General features: G+C 36.2%; 1 protein-coding gene, 1 non-coding gene and 1 pseudogene across 3 annotated transcripts; all 3 read left to right on the forward strand.

The window, feature by feature from the left end:
* Positions 1–4,170: 4,170 nt before the first annotated feature.
* On the forward strand, positions 4,171–4,233 carry LOC116894914. Its single transcript, XR_004387116.1, has one exon. It is a non-coding gene; the product is annotated as a U7 small nuclear RNA (small nuclear RNA).
* A 13-nt stretch (positions 4,234–4,246) lies between these two features.
* Positions 4,247–4,294, forward strand: LOC116894916 (annotated as a pseudogene).
* An 8,501-nt stretch (positions 4,295–12,795) lies between these two features.
* On the forward strand, positions 12,796–18,349 carry LOC116894127 (olfactory receptor 52E4-like). 2 transcript variants are annotated; one of them, XM_032895845.1, is made up of 2 exons: positions 12,796–13,705; positions 18,318–18,349. In XM_032895845.1, exons 1-2 carry the CDS (start codon positions 12,796–12,798, stop codon positions 18,347–18,349), a joined length of 942 nt encoding a protein of 313 aa, XP_032751736.1. The 2 variants fall into 2 exon arrangements, with proteins under 2 accessions (XP_032751736.1, XP_032751737.1); XM_032895846.1 differs by lacking the exon at positions 18,318–18,349 and having other exon boundaries at positions 12,796–13,734.
* The last annotated feature ends 4,312 nt before the right edge of the window (positions 18,350–22,661 follow it).

The raw sequence follows: 22,661 nt of genomic DNA on the forward strand, positions 1-22,661 counted from the left end.
AGAATATACATTTTAAAGATACCCAAGAACATTGAGGAAAATTTGTATCTGTGTTTTATATCTCAATGTTTTCCCCTATTTTTCTCCATTATTAACTTTAAAAAATAATTTATCTTTACTAGTCTGATAAGATTGTGTTTGTCATATACAACATGGTATTTTAAAGTAAAGATAAATTTTGTTACAGTTAAGTCTATTAATCTCATATGCCTAGAGAGTCAAATGGTGCTTCTCACCTCCAACCTAAGTAAATTCATTATTATAGTATTAGATTATGAGTTGAAAACCATCTGTCTGTGACTTTTTAATTCTATTGGGGTAGATGTTCATCTTTTATGCTGCTTTAGCATTTGTTAAAAACTGTCGTATACCTTTCATAGACTGCTGTCAAACTGTTGATATACTCTCCTTAAATGATTAAACTTCTGTTTATCTTCTGCTAAGATGCCCAAGTAAGTATAATTGGCTTCCACTCTTTTTAGTGTGAATGGACTGCTTATCTTTTCTTTGAATATTGTAAAGGGCAGTATCTTAGCTTTATAATTCAAAATATTTTTGTTTATAATTGCCTCCATTAAACTTTCTGATAAGAATGATGATGACCAGAAAGAGAAATGGAAGATTCCATTACAACTTTCAGTTGAACATATAAAAATGCTTAATTTGGAAAGTGAAAATGTAAGTATAAATGAATGAACAAATCTACCAAATGAACAAATTTAATTGATTGGCCTGAAATAATATGTCAATAATGCCCAATACTGCCAGGTGTGTGACAGCATCTTGGATGTTTTGCTACAATGTAATTTTATAGTTCAGTCATATCTCATACTGGAAACATATGCAATTTGCAATTTTGGTTCCCTCCACTTCAGAATATCAGTTGCAATATTTATTAAGGTATTACATAAGGACTGCTCAGGACCTAGAGAGAATTTGGGTGATCTATGAAGTCAGGATGCTTTTTTCACTGTTATTCCTGTTCAACTTCACACAGCAATTCCAAAGTTGAAAAAGCAAGTCTACTTTATGCAATGTTTTTCTAACAGAAAAGTTAAATTGCATAAATAATACATCTCCAGGGTATAAATGCCATATATTTCCTCATTACAAAATTTGTGTTAGAGGTAAATCAACACTTCAGTTGAGACCCTAATTAAAATCTGAGAGAATCTTTATTATCTTGGGTAGATTTAAGTGATATTTGCACAAAAGTACAGTAAAACTTTTATTAAACTATTATATCTATATTTTATATAACTATCATATTGTGTTTATATTTAACTAATTTATTAGTTTTATTTTTCCATAAAACAAAGCATGACTGCAATTTCCCCTTCCTCTTCCCTTCCAAGTCCTCCTCCCACTTCCCCTCTCCTCCAGAACCATTCCTCTTCCATTTCCCTTCAGAAATGAGCAGATATCCTAGGAATATACCAAAAATAGCATAATAAGTTACAATAAGACTAGGCACATACTTCATATCAAGACTGAACCAGACAGCCCAGTAGGAGAGACAGCCCCAAAGCAGACAAAGGAGTCAGAGAGAGCCCCATTCCCACTGTCAGTAGTTCCACAAGAGCATCAAGCTACACAGTCATAACAACTATGCAGAAGACATAGATCAGACCTATACAGGTTCCCTGATTATTGGACCAGTCTCTTGAGTCCCTATGAACCCTGCTTAGTAAATTTTGTGTGTTGTGTTCTCCTAGTGACCTTGACCTCTCTGGAGCCTATACTACATCTTCCCTCTCACCTGTGGTATTTCCTGAGGTCTGAATATTAGGCTGTGGGTTTCTGAATCTGTTCCTATTAGCTTCTGGATGAAGCCTCTGGGATAAAGATTATACTAGGCTTTGGTCTACAAGTATAGAATAATAGCATTAGGAATCATTTCATTGACATTTTTGGCAATTACATCTGGTTCTATCCTGGGTTTCTGGGCTGTAGACTGGTGTGAAGTTGTGTTTATTTTAAGGAAGAGCTACATGCCAAAACTCTTGATCTAGTTACTATTTTTACATATTTGAACCATAACATCAGGACTTTCGGCAAGAATGTCCTCAACAATGAATCAATACTTCCCAAGAATCAATAACGAAATGTCATCATATAAATTTAGCTTTAAAATCATGGTTAAATTTTTATTTGACACCCCAAATAAATCATTAATTCAATAAAATAGTTCATTATAACATTCCATCATATTAACTACAATTTCTCATTAACTTGCTGCATAATAAGCTATTCCAAAGATTAGTGACTTGACAGGATGGTATTCAGTTATTTTCATGATTCTGTATGTGGCTGGATTCACTTGAGGTGATCTCTTGCTTTCTTTAACATCCAGGGAAGTCATAACACTAAGCATTATTTGACTTCCCCACTTAAAGTATTATTTTCAGGACTAAGATTCCCTTAACACTCTTGCATCTTTTCTAGGTCTATAGCAGTCGACCACTGATGTGCTGCCAAAGACTTAATATGTCCATTACTGCTTCTCCTCTTTTGGTGAAAACAAACAAACAAACAAACATAAACAAAAACCCTGCCAGAGTTCTTCACCCCTGTAGTGACTATTCCACAAGTCTATTGTTATAAGAAAAGGAAGTCCAGTCAGTCATTGAAATCAATGCAGCTAGAAATCTGCAACATTCCTAATAAAACAGAGGAAGTCCTAGAAGCTCTCAATTGTCTCCAGCTCGATGGATGGGAGAGACCCACTCTAGGTTACTGGCTCATGGTTTTCCAATCCTGACATAGAGGTTTTGCACAGGGCTACATTGGCTCTCAAGAGATCTAAAAGATTTGTTGCAGTCTTGATATTGGGGACTACAGCCTTATTAGATGTGATTTCTGGTTTTTTTCCGATATACTATATCGTTGGTTAAAGATATTCTCCCAGCACATCATGTAAATCGTTAATCCAAAACTGTGTCTATAGCACTCATAATCTGGGAAACTCTTGACAGGGGACTCCAGGATAGGCTTAATGCTTTAGAAGAAGCAGTTCTATTTATGGGAAATCAAATTCAAACTATTAAGATCAGGCACTTGGTGCAATGTAATTCACTATTAAGTTGGGTCTGTATAATTCCCTTGGAGTATAATACCACTGAATATGGCTGGTCTAAAATTTAGTCTCATTTAAAGGGGTTCTAGAATGATTCTAATTTGCCTTTGGATACAGACTCCCTATACCATAAGTTCATGGATATTATTAGTAACTCTAGAGTGGGATCCACTTCTATTGAGGAGGTGTCTGCAGCTTTTGCCTCTGCTGTGCACAGGTATACTTCTTTGTCTTCCTGGATGACTTTGTTGATAAATGGAGAAATAGCAGTTGATTTATTCTTTCTGGTTTTGTTTCTTCTTTCAGTCTGCATCAAGCAAGTTGAGCTCCCAATAACCATACTCACAACCAACCTTGGCACTCTTGAATTAAAAGAGAAAGGGGAAAGGCCAAGTCCTACATGGACGTAGAAGGGACAATGTGACATAGTCAGTGGCAGCAGACCATGGACCTCCAAGATTGTTCAAGATTGTTGATAGTTACTGTAGGCATAAGACTTACTTGTATAATAATGTATATATTTTACTTCATGTTCCTATTTTAGATGATGGTCCCCTCTGCCAAAGTTAATGACTCCTTGATAATCAGGGACAGTATGACTCCAGGCATCAAGCATGTGTCTCTGTGATGCTGAGACCTTCGGAATAGCCCTTAAGGCTGTTCAAAAGAACTCTAAAAACATGTGTTCGATAGTACATAAATCATTATAAGAGCTGTTCTTTACAGTATTTCTCAACTGTGCAAAATATAAAGATGCATTATGAATTATATAAGGGGCTTCACAGACCTAAAAGAACAAGCTGCTTGTCAGAAAGATATTAAAGAAAGAGATAAAGAGAAAAAGGGAGTGCTTATCTCAGGGAAAGATCCCACCCAGCTAAGCTTATTGTTTGTGTTTACAAAGGCAGACAAATCTCTGAGTTCATTTGGTATGTTAAAAAAAAAAAACATTCCTTTTTCTAGGAATCAAGGGGCTAAGGTCATAAAGCTCTGATTCATGAAATAATCAAAATGGAATGTGGAGTAAACGACTGAATTGATGTATAAATAAAACACTGGGCTTTAGTCTATAAGAGAGAGATAGCTATTTAGAGAGCTGTTAAAGCTCTTTGAGAATGTTTTCTAACAGGTTTTCTGACTTTGGTTGGAAAACACCAGAGCTAACTGGAGAGCTATTACAGCTCTTTTAGAATTTTCCAGCAGGTTTTTGAAACCCAAGAGTTATCTAGAGACCTATCCAAAGAGTCATTTCAAGCAGTCTACAGAGTTTGCACCCCAATATTGGCTTCAAATAATTCTTTCAATGCTCCCAAACACACCTTCTTCAGGAACCTTTCAATATGTTGGTACAAAATTGAGGACTCCCCTTTTTTACTGGGGGTTTTCCTCTTCTCAGCCTGATCTGAGGAGCCCAACCCATACTCTAACCAAGGAATGTCAGAATGTAAGGACTCTAATCCTTGGCAAAATTATAGGCTGAACTTCTGGAAAGTCTCTCCACGCAGGTGAAATATCCCTAGAACCTTAAACCTCAGCCAATGAAACTCCACCCAAAGAAGAACCACTTCCCACTTTATAAGGGTTATAGAGTCCTGATTTACCCTGAATAAAGTGTACAACTTGTCTCATTGAGTATCATCTAAGAGTGCTATTTCATTGAATGTTGTCTAAAAGAGCTGTAACAAAAAAGAGCTGTAACACTGAAATCTTTGGAGAAAAATCTTCTCCTCCCAGCACTCAACTGCCAGACAAGGATTTGGCTGACCATCTAGTTCAGACTTTACTTCATCCTTTCTTTCCAGTGTGCACCGGAGTCCAGACACCTCAAGGGAAAACATGGAATTCAGAACGTGGCTCTGCTTCATCCTTTCCTGCTTGGTGTGCTGCAGCACCTGGACTCACCAAAAGAAGAAGCAAAAAACAGAACATGAGACTTGATATAATAAATGTTGCATAATTAAAATTTATTTATATGCAAGATAGACCCACTGCTTTTTACGTAGCAGTGTATCAAAATTCACTGATATATGGACTAGAGAGATGGCTCAGTGATTAAGAGCATTAGCCATGCTTCTAGACCACCCAGGTTCAATTCTAGCACCATTATCATGGCTCACAAACTTCAGCTCAAAGAGATCTGATGCCCTCTTTTGACCTCTGCAAGAACCAGATGTTCATGTGATATATAAAATTGCCGGGGCTGGGGTTTAGCTCAGTGGTAGAGCGCTTGCCTAGGAAGCGCAAGGCCCTGGGTTCGGTCCCCAGCTCCGAAAAAAAGAACCAAAAAAAAAAAAAAATTGCCGACACCCACTGGTTAAGTAAATACACAAATACTTTAAGCTCATGAATAAACTTCATATTTTATACCACAACTTACCTTTGAGACAGTGGTTTTTATTTTTTGTGAGTGTAATGTCAAAAAATATTTACCATTATTTGCAAAATTTTATCAAAACTTGTCTTTCTTCTCCCATTTATTTTTCTTTATGGGACCATATTTTCTTCAAAGCAGTATATTTCAAAAATTACAGAAATAGATATGAAAAGCAAGTCACTATATTTTGAAACATGTATTAAAATATGTTGGAATAGATGCAATTTTATTGACTTGGATTTTTGCCTTTAAAATTTAGCATACTTTCATCTGCACATATTTTATGAGAACATGTAATAGACATGGTATATTAAACAAATATTTTTCAGGACTTTTAATATTATAATATGAAGATATAAATCATATAAAGTACAACTTTCTAGAGCTTCAATAAAATTTAATAGAGTTAAGTGGGAACAAAGACCAAAACTCCTGAGATTTGCTGGTTAAATATATTAAAAGCAAATTCTTTACATTTGTTAGATATTCACTTATTTAGTTAGATGTATTATCATTAAAGTACTAAGGAGCTAACCTAAGTCCTTATATGTACTGAGTGAACCCTGCACCAATAAGCTACATTTTGAGGTTTTCTTCCTCTATAATTAAGTCACATAATATAGAGATTAAAATGTACAGTTTTAAATACAACCTGTTTAGTCCACTCAGTGTTACTGGTACGTGTTTACCATATCAGGATTAAACTCTTGTCATTGGATAACAGATTAGGGATCTAATTGTAATGGCATACAAAGGTGACTTCTTTTTTAGTTTAAAATTTCATGAGTGCTGTAGTTAGATCATTTCCATTCTTCCCTTGCCTAGCTGCTCTTATACTCCCCACTCCTTGTCAAATTTATGACTTCTTCATTATTACTGATATATCCCAAATAATTTTATATACATACAAATAATTTTCTGAGGTCATTTTGTGTTGCTTAGGACCAAGCCAGCTCAGTCAACTGGGTCTCAAGGGAGGGAGTAGGGATTGAAAAGAATAACAGTTAGACAATTAGACTATAATATGACTCTAGCCAATGAGGCTGAAGCAGTTTTATTTTTCTCCAGCCTACTTTTATACTATTCTAAGCATGTGCAAAGAATAAGGTCAGTTCTAGGTCAAGGAGCAAACAAAGCAATAAACAAAGTCCCATGATCACTGTTTCTAGGGGCTTTATCAGAATGACCAAGATAAAAGGAATGCCACACACTCCTTGGCTGTGTTTACCTTAGGCTTTCTATTAGTCTAAGTATAAATATTCTAATCTGAACCTACTTCCTGAGTCCTAGCTCTAAGTCAAATTCCTGCCTGAGCCTACTACCATGTCCTAGCCCAATGTCAAATTCCTGCCAAATTCATAGAAGGTAGCCCCAAAAGCTCTCCAAATGCTTGTTTGTACATGTGTTTTAGGATTTATGGCTGATTGATTGGAACTAGATGATTTATCAGAGAGAAGTCATCCTCTCAAAGGCCTTTAATTCCTTGTAACTCTCCATCTAGGTGTAGGACCTTTTCAAATTTCTCCCATTCATGTTGGCATGTAGACTAGTAGGGCCATTATGCACGTCTTGCTTAGGCAACCATCTTGTTGAGATTCAATGTGTGTAGTATCTCTGTCATGGCTAGAAGACACTGTCATGAAGCTAATATCCTAGTCCTCTGACAATCAGAACTTCTGTGTCCCCTCTTTTTCTGTGTTCCTTGAGGCATTGTACTGTAGATGTACCCAGTTGTGGCTGGGCTTCTTAAGATCATTTAGTTTCTACATTTTGACCAGTTGTGGACCTTCATAGTAGAAGACAGACCCTTTTAAACCTCAGCTTCACAGATTTTCAGGTTTTTTTTAAACTTTATTACTAGTAATAAGACAGATCATATATATATATATATAAATTTTTTGACATTTCTCCTAATTGTCTTTTGGTTATATGTGTCAGAATCCAGTTTATGAGTCATAAAATATGTAGAAGGTCTGCTGTGAGACTGATTGTGTCAGCTGGAAATAACAGGGAAACATCACCCCAAATCACTTCACCCTCAATAGGGCCATGTAAACAAGACCAGGAACATTACTCCACCAATAGCCATGCCAACATGGTAGAGTTAATCTCACCAGGCATCACCTCTAAAAAAAGGCTAATAGGCAACAAGGAATGCTGAGAGTGGAAGAAGTAGTGTTCTTCCAGAAATTAGATCCCTAATATGTTGTCCAATGACAAGAGTTTAATCGTGATATGGTAAACACGTACAAGTAACACTGAGTGGACTAATCAGGATATATTTATACATTTATACATATATGAAAAGGCTTGAATTAGAGAAGGAACAAGACAGGGCATGGAAGAAATTGAGGAAGGAAATGAAAAGGGGAATTATATAATTATATCTCAATTTCAAGAATTCTTAAATTTGCATCTTTAGCATTAATTAATGAGATTGTCATAAACAGTGATGCATTTTACTTTCAAAGAGTATATCTTACTGTTCTCATATTGACAAATCTAAGGTAATTAACTTAAGTACTTGACTATAATCATTTACTTAAATATACATAGACATCAAAATATTGTATACTATAAATACATAGAATCTTTAATTGTCATTATATGTTATTAAGTCTGGCACAAAGTTAGAGCCATCAATCTTTATTATCACTTGTAATATTTGATACTGCTAATTTCTTCCTTCATTTTTAAAGGATTTCTCTGGCAAAGAGTTTAATTTTGTTACCTTTCAGATTCTACAAATTTCCAAGAATTGGTACTTTCAGCTCTTTTAATTGTAAATATTCTATGTCTTTGGTATCGTGCTACCTTTAGCTTGTACATATAGATTGACATTATTTAGCATTTTATGTATTCTTTCTCCTGAAAGTCTATTTGTTTTCATTATAGCATATGCTGTATTAATACCAATGCAAAAACACCTTTTATAACTTGATATCTGCTTTTTCAAAACAAATTAAGCTTTCATGAAATTTTACTTTATAACCATTTTCTTTTTATAGTCAAGATTAATAAAAAATTTGAATTCTATTTGAAATATTTTTAAAGAAAAATACAGAATGAATTTCTCATGAATTGATTTGAAATTAAATTGTTTCCTGTTGCATTGTTCCTAGTGCCCTGTTTCTACCAATTTATGTTTTATATTAGTCTTTATGACATTTTGCCTGACACCCAGTGATTACAAATATGAAATACAACTTTTTTGAAGAGTTTTGATATTTCCCTTATGCTTGTATGCTACAGGAAATGCTGCACTGCATCCCTGTGTATTGGTTTTAAGTACAATGATGACAAACAGGTCTACATCAACCCTAGCCTAGATGCTTAGGAAATGGTACATAAACTGGCACCATAATGTGTCTTGTTAGATGACGAAAATGTTGAAAGTGGTTTATGTTGCTTGCTATCACACATGGTTGTGACTTTCCTAGCATTCTTACTCTCTCATTACTCAACTTCCCATTTATATGTGGAAGAATTTCCAAACTCTTTTCAGAAATAATTCTCTCATGGTCTTTACACAGACTTATCAATCCCACACACTGGATGCTGGGGACCCAACATGTATGATGAAATAAATTTTTATAAAAGGATAAGAAGCTTTGATACCACAACAAACAATGGCTGTCCTCTGAATTCTGACGTAGCAGAATAAGGATTCTAATTCTATGTCATGCAGTTTTTGCATGCCAGAAGAGGGGTGCTAGATTCATTTAAATGAATTCTTTTTTTTTATTAACTTGAGTAATTCTTATTTACATTTCGAGTGTTATTCCCTTTCCCGGTTTACAGGCAAACATCCCCCTAATCCCTTCCCCTCCCCTTCTTTATGGGTGTTCCCCTCCCCATCCTCCCCCCATTGCCGCCCTCCCCCCAACAATCACGTTCACTGGGGGTTCAGTCTTAGCAGGACCAAGGGCTTCCCCTTCCACTGGTGCTCTTAATAGGCTATTCATTGCTACCTATGAGGTCAGAGTCCAGAGTCAGTCCATGTATAGTCTTTAGGTAGTGGCTTAGTCCCTGGAAGCTCTGGTTGCTTGGCATAGTTGTTCATAAGGGGTCTCGAGCTCCTTCAAGCTCTTCCAGTTTTTTCTCTGATTCCTTCAACGGGGGTCCCGTTCTCAGTTCAGTGGTTTGCTGCTGACATTCGCCTCTGTATTTGCTGTATTCTAGCTGTGTCTCTCAGGAGCGATCTACATCCGGCTCCTGTCTGCCTGCCCTTCTTTGCTTCATCCATCTTGTCTAATTGGATGGCTATATATGTATGGGCCACATGTGGGGCAGGCTCTGAATGGGTGTTCCTTCTGTGTCTGTTTTAATCTTTTCCTCTCTATTCCCTGCCAAGGGGTTCTTGTTCCCCTTTTAAAGAAGGAGTGAAGCATTCACATTTTGATCATCCGTCTTGAGTTTCATTTGTTCTAGGCATCTAGGGTAATTCAAGCATTTGGGCTAATAGCCACTTATCAATGAGTGCATACCATGTGTGTTTTTTTTTTTTTTTCTGTGATTGGGTTACCTCACTCAGGATGATATTTTCCAGTTCCAACCATTTGCCTACGAATTTCTTAAACTCGTTGTTTTTGATAGCTGAGTAATAATCCATTGTGTAGATGTACCACATTTTCTGTATCCATCCCTCTGTTGAAGGGCATCTGGGTTCTTTCCAGCTTCTGGCTATTATAAATAAGGCTGCTATGAACATAGTGGAGCATGTGTCTTTGTTAAATGTTGGGGCATCTTTTGGGTATATGCCCAAGAGAGGTATAGCTGGATCCTCAGGCAGTTCAATGTCCAATTTTCTGAGGAACCTCCAGACTGATTTCCAGAATGGTTGTACCAGTCTGCAACCCCACCAACAATGGAGGAGTGTTCCTCTTTCTCTGCATCCTCGCCAGCATTTGCTGTCACCTGAGTTTTTGATCTTAGCCATTCTCACTGATGTGAGGTGAAATCTCAGGGTTGTTTTGATTTGCATTTCCCTTATGACTAAAGATGTTGAACATTAAATGAATTCTTTATGAATGGTAGAACCAGAAAATTTGTTATTTCCATGTTGTCCATGATGGTAAATAACCTGTCACCAATGCTCATATAAATAAACCTAATTAAAGTTGTTAATTCATTGGGGAGTAAAACCCTAACTACTCCTATATTTGTTTTGTTTTGTTTTTGCAATTACATCAGTAAATACTGTCCTAAATGTATACCGTGTGACCATTTCTCCTTAGTTAACTCTCAGTAGGAAAATGACAGAAAATCTTGGATCCTGCCTTCTAATTGCCTATGTTAAGATCCATGCTTCATTTCATGGCATAAGCATTGTTTTACATTTTCTGTTTTTCCACAATATATTATACATCTTCACTAACATAATACTGCCCTGTGATTATAAATCCAAGTCATCTTTGATGGTTTATGCTGCTCACTGAAAACAGACTCTGTAGGGGTAATCAGAGAGCAATCCAATAATGGAAGTTGGTTGTCATCAATTCCAGGGTTCAAAAATGCAGTCACAGGAGAATTAACTATTTTCTTTCAGAAAGAGGAAAATTTAAATCCCTAGGTAATTATGGTCCTGTGGGTAATGGGTTGGCAGTGAAAAGTCTAATGCAGCAGAAGGATAAATTTTGTTTCTGAGGAACAACACACAGAATAAAACCAGACGGGGAGGTTCTTCTCTGTCTGTCCTGAAAGACCACAGGCCACAGATTATGGTCAAGACAGTTGCTGCTGCTGAGGTCTAGGCTCTGGAGTAAGGTACTGAAACAAAGAAGGTGAAATGTGACAGACAGGGATAAATGACACTTATGAGATGCTATTGAACCTGTGGGAAACAAGAATATTTCAGACTATGTATCATAGACATTACAGATATTTGAATATTAGAGCAGGGGTAATTAACATCTTTCATGCAGTTTCTTCTCCATTTCGGATTATCTAAAAACATGTATTAAACAAATTTTTAATGTAAAGCCCATTGTTTTATGTCAATGTAGATTTTTCATTAGTTCTTTGAGAATTTCACACAATGCATTTTGATCATTTGAACCCTCCCTCAGATCTTCTTAGAAACATTACCCATTATCTACCCACCCAAAGTTGTATCTTCTTTGAGAGAAAACAAAAAGGTCAAAATAAAAATTTTTTAAAAAAGAGTTAAGTATCTATAGACATTTAAAAACACAGTTTGAAAACTTCCATATATGTATATACACACACACACACACAGAGAGAGAGAGAGAGAGAGAGAGAGAGAGAGAGATCCTTCATCTGTATATTTGAAACTGAGTTTACCTATCAAAGAAAGAAAGGATGAAAGAGAGGGAAAGAAAAAGAGAAAGAGAGGCAAAGAGAATAAGAGAAAAAGAAAAAAGGAAAAGAGAGGGAAAGAGAAAGGGAGAAATAGAGAGGTTAAAAAGAGAAGAGAAAAAGAAAGAAAGAAGAGAAAGGAGAAAAACCTCCCATAATTTTCCAGCTCCACAAGGAAAAAAAGAAAACAAATCTCTTTTACTCTTCCTCATAAGCCTGCTTCTCAGACAACAAAATGAAGGGTACCATCACTCTCATTCTCTATTTCAATGTCTATAAAGGTCCTTTCCGTGTTTCCTTCCTTCCTTCCTTCCTTCCTTCCTTCCTTCCTTCCTTCCTTCTTACCTTTCTTCCTTCCTTTGCCTATCATCTTTCCTTTATTCCTGTCTTACTTCATAAGTGTTATTCCATTTATTTAAATATCAAACAACTGCCCCATGTGCATCACACCCTGGGTTTGATGCCCAACACTGTAAAATAAGCAAAATATAAAAACAAGGGTGGAGATTACAATATTGATTACTTTTGTAGGAGTGTGGAGAACTAAATGAAGATAATTCTTGACTGTTTGAAGTGGTGATAACACCACAAAGTCTAACTGTTCATGACATTTGCTTGCTAGCATCAGCCACAATATTTCTGGAGAGGAGTAGAACACTGACTGGCTCCAAGGGTCTGCAGGATATATAGTGTTCACAGAAGTGCATTCTTTATGTAGCCTGGGCCAGAAGCTCAGTGGTAGAGCATTTGTCTAACTTGTGCAAGCCCTAAGCTTAATTCTCAGTGTAAACAAACATTCTTTCAAAAATGCAAATCATTGTTGTTTCATGTCTTAGATGTTTAGTGTTAATAATTTAAGCAATCATGTTCATGTATTTAAATATCACCTTTTTAAGAAAAGACCTTCATCCTAATAGGTGTGTGTTTGTGTGTATGTGTATGTGTTCACATATGGTTGATATATGCATATATACATTTCAAATGGTTGAGGGTTTTTTTCCTTTCAGATTTCAAGGACAGAGAGGGAATGTCAGGTTCAAATGGGACTAAATTTCACCCATCTTTTTTCGTGTTGCTGGGAGTTCCAGGCCTTGAAAGGATGCATTTATGGATTGGTTTTCCTTTTGGCTTTGTGTATTTGATCGCCTTGGTTGGGAACATCATTATCTTGTTTGTGATCAAGAATGAACACAGTCTTCATCAGCCCATGTTTTACTTCTTGGCAATGCTGAGCTCCATTGATCTAGGCCTATCCACATCCACAATTCCCAAGATGCTGGGCATTTTTTGGTTTAATTTACGGGAAATTAGCTTTGGGGGATGTGTGACCCAGATGTTCTTCATTCACATATTCACTGCAATGGAGACTGTTGTGCTGGTCGCCATGGCTTTTGACCGCTATGTTGCCATCTGCAATCCTCTGCGGTACAGTCAGATTCTCACAAACAGAACAATAGGACTCATCCTGGTGGTGGTATTTGGAGTAAATTTCATTTTGGTTATTCCTCTAGTGTTTCTCATTTTGAGGCTTCCTTTCTGTGGTCACCATATAATACCTCATACCTACTGTGAACACATGGGGATTGCTCGTCTGGCCTGTGCCAACATAAAGGTAAACATGATATTTGGGTTGATCCTTATATCAATGGTGTTTGCCGACGTGCTTCTAATTGCCATCTCTTACATTCTGATCCTACGAGCTGTCTTTTCCCTTCCATCCCGGGATGCTAGGCTCAAAGCACTTAACACATGTGGTTCCCACATCTGTGTCATCCTGGCCTTCTTCACTCCAGCTTTTTTTTCCTTCATGACACACAGGTTTGGTAGGAATGTTCCTGCATACATTCATATTCTCCTGGCTAATCTATATGTCGTTGTTCCCCCTGCCCTGAATCCTGTCATCTACGGGGTAAGGACTAAGCAGATTCGGGAGCAAGTTTTAAGCATCTTTTGGAAGAAAAGTTGATATAAGCCATCTCAGAGAGATGCATCTTACTCTGGAGGAGAAAGCATTGTATTTGTCAACTACAGAATATTATTACAAAAAATAAATCTTGTGACATTAGTCTTATTACATTTATTAATACAGAACTAATACAGAACATATGGTATGATGAATATAAAAACAATCACTATGAAAATGTATGGCATACTGGTCAACAGAATGGGTCAAAGAATAGACACTTGCCACTAAGCATGATAACCTGAGTTCAATGACAGGAACTGCTTTGCAGAAGAAAGGAAACAACTCCCACAAGCTTTCTTTTAACAGCTACAGATGCATATACTGTGACACAATGAATTCAAGCAAACACATACAATCAACTAAAGGAAAATGTGTGAAATTGTAAGGACTGACACAATTAATTTGCCGAGTTACATTTCTTTCTAGTTTATCTCTGACTGGTACATAGGATGTAGTCCATTCTGTTAACATTATACATACATATATATACATATGATGGCAACAGAATAATATATATACTCCTAAATAATGTATACATATATGAAACATGTTATATATTATGAGATTTATTAGTTTTAATATTCTTTCAGTATTTTTAATTTCTTATTTTTAATTCCATGACTTTATTGATATTGTATTACATATCACAAACTCAGTCTTGAAAATATAAAACCAACAGGGTGATTAACATTTCTAAGTGTTTTCTTTTCATTTTCCATGCCTATTACATCTATGAAATCTTCCTTAACTTTAGCTAATTTTCAAAATAATTAGTTCATTCTCTGTAGAAGAGTGTGTATGCATTTGTGTGAGTGTTTGTGAGTGTGTATGTGTGTTGTATGTTTAATACTGATAAATAAATTTATAAATATATAAATGTAGAGGGCAGAGAAAGGGAGAGATAATGAGGGTGAGTGGGAGAAATGACAGAGAGAGCAGAAGGGTAAGGAAGGATGACAACTTCATGAAGTATCAAATAGTAGAAAACTGAAGGTTGTCAGGAATGGATGGATCCCCATACATACAAATAATTCTCAAAAGAAAAATCAAACTTAAAGTTTCCTAGTCAATTGCTCTCAGACTCATGAATTTAGTTATCCTTTTATTGACCTTATATTAAACATCTTGTAATGCCTAGTCATTTCCACCTTGTGTTTGTTCTTATGAATTCAGAGGTGACACAGTAATAAACTCACTTTGCACAATTTTGGTTTGTGTATACCTCACCTTGTCTTCTTACAGTTTAATTGGTTAGCAATGCACATTTTTGTTTTCCAAATCCTAATTACAACATACACAGAATATAGTTAGCTTAATATACTTTTATGAACTCATAAATAATGAATTTTCAAATCTTGTCTTGAAATGTTCTGATTCCTTTCAGTGACTTGACTTACCAGACATCCTCAAGCCTAATTACTTCCTCCCTTTTTTCTCTCCCTTTTAGAGCTCTTTCCTTTCACAACACTCCCCAACCTTCTGTCTACATTCATATCATTGAGCAGATGCTCCAAGGAGCTCCAGACTTGAAATTTTGAGACTCTCCTGGGTCTACTACTACCTTGTTGTTGGTGCATTAGACATCAGGTGCCCTGTGATGAGTGACACAGTATTTTTTTATGGAATTGCTAGATTTAGAGCTACAAATAACATCCACATACTAATTTGGTATGACTCAACGTACTTTTTGAGAATTCTATTTTATTGCACCCCACAAAGAATATTCACATGTGGATGTGTATACTTTGCAGAGACCTGAACTTGTGATCACAACTCAGCCCAAAATATGTTGAGCTACTGTTAATACAGAATAGTTCTTCATACTCTGGCCAGTTAATTACTTCCACCATAATAATTTTTATCCAATATTTGAGATAACCTTATAAATTTTATATTAGATATATTATACATATGTACTGAGACGTATTTATACTCACACATAAGTTTTGTGATTTATTCATATAATTTCAAATGCCTGTAATTTATTGCTTGTATTACATTAAATAAATACACTAAATTATCCATTCTTGATAAACATTTGACTTTTATCTAAATTTTGTACCGTTATTTATAAAATTGTTTTTAATATTTTTGTACATATTGTTTTAGAGATAGTTAATCTCAATATAGAACTCTCCAGAGCAAGATTGATGTATGATAAATATAATGTTAGCCCAGTTGGAAAGTACCAGTTTTCCAATATTACATCCTAATTACAGGTTTATCAATTGCGTATAGTAATAACAATTGCTATACATTCTCAGAAACACCATTAGTTTTGTTGGGAGCTCAGAGGATGGATGTTCATTTGCTTGGTACCATTATACTGAGTACAAACACTATGACTGTGACTGTGATACATAATCTTCTAACTACTAATATGAATTCACTGGCTATTGCTCATTAGCTTTTCCTTATTAGCAAGATACCATTTAAATTTTGTGTCTAATCTTCAGAATACAATTGTGTCTTATAAAATTTATAAAGCTATTTTCATGGGTTGCTATCTTTCTCAGGGGTTAGTTTTAATTTCACTATATATACAGATTATCTTTTCATTAATTTAATGATATATTCAAGGAATTCAAATTTCCACTAGCTGTGAAGTGTTTTTTAGGAGGTTTAACATTCTTGGTGCCCTATTAAAGATGTCTTTTCCTAAACCAATGCCATGGAATTCTTCTTTGTGATCTTACCTTTACCTTTGGGCTAATGTTTCATTCAAAATTGATTTTTACATATGGTATAAAAATAAGGATCAATTTTCCTTATGAGCTTCTCAGTTGAGTCAAAACCATTTTTCTTTCATAAGTCGATCTCTCCCACACTGCAGTGTGTGATGCTTTTGTTACAGACCAAGTATCACTATATAGAAGAGTTGTCAATATCTCACTCTTTTAAAGACTATATTTGGATGTTAATCAGTGATGGTTTCTGATATGGCTCAAACATCTTACCTAATTCAGACAAAAGTGATGAGTCAAAATCCTAAGATTCAGAGCAAACTAAGTCAATGAAAGATGAAAACAAAGTGGTGAGTGTTGGGAAATTTTGCTGGTTTTTTTGTTGTTGTTTTTTTGCTGGTTTCTTTTGTTCTTGTTGTTGTTGATGTTGTTGTTGGCATAGGTTATGAGAGCCATTGAAGTTTTATCAAGTGGGGATGAGACAGAAAATTGAGAAATAAAAAAGATCAGAGACTTAAAGGCTTAACTGTCTGGTTTTGACCTAATTCCTAAGCTCTCTGTTCTGTAAGTGAAAACTTGGTCCCCAGTTGTGGTCTACAGTCGCAGTTCTCAGAGTTGGAAAAGTTTTACCCATTTCCCTACTGAGCACCAAACACTTCACATATGATTTATAGGCCACAATACATCAGTATATTCTGTTATCCATCATCTTACCATCTTACCAAAACTAATCTCCCTCAGTAATAGGTGTCTCACTATAAAGCCAATTATTCAACCTTGGGGGAAAAAAGATGAAACTTCCATTTCAATGTACAACCTTTTCCAGAAGTTTGACAAAAGTCATCATTTTAACACAGAGTTTTTATTTTCAATGTTAGTGTTTGAAGTACTGAGATCCATTTGGTAGCTATAATTACTGCAAAATATAGATTATCTTTCTTGTTCCCAAAGCAACAATGGTACAGCCATTTCTAAGGTAAAGGATCCCTGAAAATATCTTTTGTAATGAATAAACTACTAATGCTATACATAATATGGTCCAGTTTTCTGAATTTTCTCCCATTTGTATGGTAACTTGTTCAACTATCTTTATAATAATTAATGCTTCAGAAATAGATTACATTTCTTCTTTAAGAAACACTAATTTTTAATGAAGCAATCATACAAGATACCACCTTGTCAAGTATTCCAGTGGAAAACACCTGTTTGACCAGTTATCCCCTCAATCAGTCTGGTATACAAATGCTATTTGGTCTGAACTCGTATTGCTGTTGGCTTTGTTTTAAAATGCAATTATAGATAATTTGTCCCTAATAATCTGGAAGTAATTTAAGGTATTGTCTATGTACTCCATTTAGTTCTGTACAGTAGTCCTATCCAGCTGATCTTTGACTACAAATAAAGAGATACATGAAAGATATGGCTGCAGAGAAAGGGAGAATCCATTTTCTCTAGGTACAAGCTCCCTGCTAAATTATCTAATCTCAAGTGGTCAGCCCTAAAAATATATACATATGAGCAAAACTAAATAAATTCAATATGTGGTGTATGTCTATATGTGCATTTGTGTGAGACAATGATAAAGAGAAAGAAATAATGAATTTGAGAGGAAGTGGGAGCAATAGGGAAGGAGTTAGAGGGGGTGATGGGGTCTTAGGGTTTATTGCAAGAATTGATACAGCTAAGTTACATGGTAGATCTACATTTAACTCTTTTGAGAATTCTCCATGCTGTAGTGAATGGACCATTTTAAAATTTCACCAAAAGCAAATAAGGGTTCCCATTCTCTGCGTTGTCACTAGCATTTGTTATCTATTTAATTATTGTTTAAGCCTTGGCCATAGTGACCTGAGTAAGATGAAATCTCAAAGAAATAGTTTTAACTTGACTTTTCATAATTGCTAAGGATGTTGAACACTAAAATGTATTGACTAACTATTTTTATTTCTTCTTTTGAGAAGTTTTTTCAGGCCTGCAGTGTCCTGCACGATCATGGAAGGGAAAGCATGACAGACTTTTGTGTGTGTGTACACACACATATCTTCATGTTCCTTGGGGACATAGTCTCCCTGCCAAGGTTATTGGTGTATACCCTTTCTGCCAAGGTTAATGACTCCATGATAATTAGAGACTGCATGAGTCTGGGAGGCAAAGGCATGTCTATGTCCTCAGCAAAAGTAGCAAACACTGATACTTTCAGGACAGTTTTTGAGACTTTGGAAAAGAACTCTGAAAACATGAGTTCAAAATATTTATAAGCAGGATTTCTCAACTATGCATAACATATGGATGCAATATGAATTGTATGAGGCTTCAAGGACCTAAATAAACAGAGGCAGCTGCTCTTTGAGACAGCTTGTCAGAAAGATACAAAGGCAGACAGATACACAGGCAGGCAGATTCTTGAGTTCAAGGTCAGCCCAGGACAGGGAGAATTTAGGCCCAGGCATAGAGAGAGGGGTGATCCCAGAACTGGATCCCATCCAGCTAGTTTATTGTCTGTACTTACAAAGGCAGTCAGGTCTCTGAAATCATTTGTAATGTTAAGAAAAATGTGCTTGCTGTCTTTTCCTAGGAGTCAAGGGGTTAAGGTAAAAAAAATGCTGATTGGTGGGATAATCAAGAGGGAACCTTGGGTGGATGATTGAATTGTTATTTAAATAAAAAACTGGACTTTAGTCTGGGAGAGCTTAGCTGTCTAGTTATGTTCAGAAAACTGTCTCTAGCAGAACACAGGTTATGATTTCAAGTTGATCTTTTTGTTGCTCCCAAATACCCCTTCTCAAAACCTCTCTCCAAGCTGAGGCTTGTCCTTTTCACAAACCTGTAATAATCCTATTAAAAGTGATTTACAGATTTAGTGCAATATCATTCAAAATTCCCATGACATTCTTCACAGAAATAGAAAGCAAAACATCCTATAACTCTTTGGAAACACAGAAGACCCTTAATAGACAAAGAAACAATAACCGAAAAAGTCCAGTGCTGGAGTGATTCCCATTCTACATTTCAAGATATGTTACTGAGCTATAGTAATAAGAAGAGCATGATACACACACACACACACACACACACACACACACACACACACACGTGTGTGTGTGTGCATGTGCAAGCATGCATGATCATACATACACATACCACACACAGAAAAGCAAATATGTAAATCATTAGAACAAACTGAAGACTCAAACATCAGTCATGTAAACATAGCCATTTTGGCTAAGATGTCAAACTGCACTTGAGAAAAGATATATCATCTTCAACAAATTATGCTGGGAATATCAATGTGTAAAAGGCTATAATTAGATTAATATTTATCGTACTGCACAAAAATTCCCTCCAAATAGATAATAGAACTCAATGTGAAATATGAATGGATGAAATTTCCAGAAGAAAATATAAGTAGCTAATAGGTACAAGAATGAACTTTCTGAAAGGTTTGCTCAGGAGTTAAAGTCAACAATTCATAAACATGGACTTCATACAACTAAAAAGCTTTTGCACAGACAGGAAACAACTAGTCAAGTGAAGAGGAAGCTCATAGTATGGGAGAAAATTTTTGACAGCTATCCATTTTACAGAGGGTTAATATCCACAGTACACAGTAAAACTAAGTACATAAAGAATCAAGATAGCAAATGATTCAGTTATGAAAATGGGTAAATCACATTCATGGTGAAGAGGTAGAATCCAGACTAAGACTGAGAGCTGTGTCTCAGTCTCATCTAGGTCTTGATTCTGCTTCTATAATTTTAATAGATTAACATCTAGGGAACAAATAGAACTAAACAAAGAAAGAAAACACTTGTATTAGGCTAACTGCTCCAGCAAGTGCTTCACAAGGGAAAAGCTCTTTTAAAAAGTGTCATTTCATTATAACCTAATTTTGTATTTCCTGGTGAGTTTTTATGTTTGTCATTAATCTTTTTATGAAATATCTATTAAAAGTTTGGTTAAATGTTTAAACTTTGAGTGGTTGTCTTTTTATTGTTTACTTAAGAAAGGTTTTGTACAGTTGGGATTCAAATATATTGTCTGATATGACTTACAAGTATCTTATTATAGCATTGGATTTGTGTTTTTCATTTTCTTACTATACTGTTAAAAGCAAAATGTAAATGTTCTTAAGTGATCTCTATTTGAGTAGGGACTATGAGGGTCAGAGGATAAGTGAAAGTTTGCTCAGTTGTCTCTCATCAAGGCTTAGTGGATCCATGACAACTGTGCATTTCTAGAATTTATGTGGAAGAAACATACTTGCATCTAGAAGAATTGCTTCATGCTTGGAAGGAGCTCTAAACTCTTGTCTACTTATAGCATCTTCATCTAATTGACTCTAATACACACACACACACACACACACACATACACACACACACACACACACACCTTCTGAAAGACACGGTATTTATTGTGTAGTGAGCAAAATTAAAAGATTTTGGCAAATTTTACCAAAATCTATCTACAGATTCAATGCAATCCCCATCAAAATACCAATCCAATTCTTCAGAGAGTTAGAACGATTTGCAAATTCATCTGGAATAACAAAAAAAACCCAGGATAGTTAAAACTATCCTCAACAATAAAATGACTTCTGGGGGAATCACGATCCCTGAACTCAAGCAGTATTACAGAGCAATAGTGATAAAAACTGCATGGTATTGGTACAGAGACAGCCAGAAAGACCAGTGGAATAGAATTGAAGACCCAGAAATGAACCCACACACCTATGGTCACTTGATTTTTGACAAAGGAGACAAAACCATCCAATGGAAAAAAGATAGCATTTTCAGCAAATGGTGCTGGTTCAACAGGAGGTCAGCATGTAGAAGAATGCAGATCGATTCATGCTTATCACCCTGTACAAAGCTTAAGTTCAAGTGGATCAAAGACCTCCACATCAAACCAGATACACTCAAACTAATAGAAGAAAAAGTGGGGAAGCATCTTGAACACATAGGCACTGGAAAAAATTTCCAGAACAAAACACCAATAGCTCAGGGAGTAGGGAGGCAAAGTTTAGAACTGAGGCAGAAGGAACACCCATTCAGAGCCTGCCCCACATGTGGCCCATACATATAGAGCCAGCAAACTAGATGAGATGGATGAAGCAAAGAAGTGCAGGCTGACAGGAACCGGATGTAGATCTTCCTGAGAGACACAGCTAGAATACAGCAAATACATAGGCGAATGCCAGCAGCAAACCACTGAACTGAGAACGGGATCCCTGTTGAAGGAATCAGAGAAAGGACTGGAAGAGCTTGAAGGGGCTCAAGACCCCATATGAACAACAATGCCAACCAACCAGAGCTTCCAGGGACTAAGCCACTACCCAAAGACTATACATGGACTGACCCTGGGATCCAACCTCATAGGTAGCAATGAATAGCCTAGTAAGAGCACCAGTGGAAGGGGAAGCCCTTGGTCCTGCCAAGACTGAACCCCCAGTAAACGTGATTGTTGGGGGGAGGGTGTTAATGGGGGGAAGATGGGGAGGGGAAGCCCATATAGAAAGGGAGGGCCAGGGGTTAAGGGGATGTTGGCCTGGAAACCAGGAAGGGGTAAATCAGAAATACTCAAGTTAATAAAGATAAAAAAGAAAAAGAAATGTTCAACATCTTTAGTCATAAGGGAAATGCAAATCAAAACAACCCTGAGATTTCATCTCATACCAGTAAGAATGGCTAAGATCAAAAACTCGGGTGACAGCAAATGCTGGAGAGGATGTGGAGAAAGGAACACTCCTCCATTGTTGGTGGGATTGCAGACTGGTACAACCATTCTGGAAATCAGTCTGGAGGTTCCTCAGAAAATTGGTCATTTCACTACCTGAGGACCCAGCTATACCTCTCTTGGGCATATACCCAAAAGATGCCCCAACATACAACAAAGACACATGCTCCACTATGTTCATAGCAGCCTTATTTATAATAGCCAGAAGCTGGGAAGAACCCAGATGCCCTTTAACAGAGGAATGGATACAGAAACTGTGGTACATCTACACAATAGAATATTACTCAGCTATCAAAAACAATGACTTTATGAAATTCATAGGACAATGGATGGAACTGGAAAATATCATCCTGAGTGAGGTAACCCAATCACAGAAAAACACACATGGTATGCACTCATTGATAAGTGGCTATTAGCCCAAATGCTTGAATTACCCTAGATGCACAGAACACATGAAATTCAAGACGGATGATCAAAATGGGAATGCTTCACTCCTTCTTTAAAAGG

The sequence above is a fragment of the Rattus rattus genome, chromosome 2 (assembly GCF_011064425.1).
Source record: "Rattus rattus isolate New Zealand chromosome 2, Rrattus_CSIRO_v1, whole genome shotgun sequence".
Lineage (NCBI taxonomy): Eukaryota > Metazoa > Chordata > Mammalia > Rodentia > Muridae > Rattus > Rattus rattus.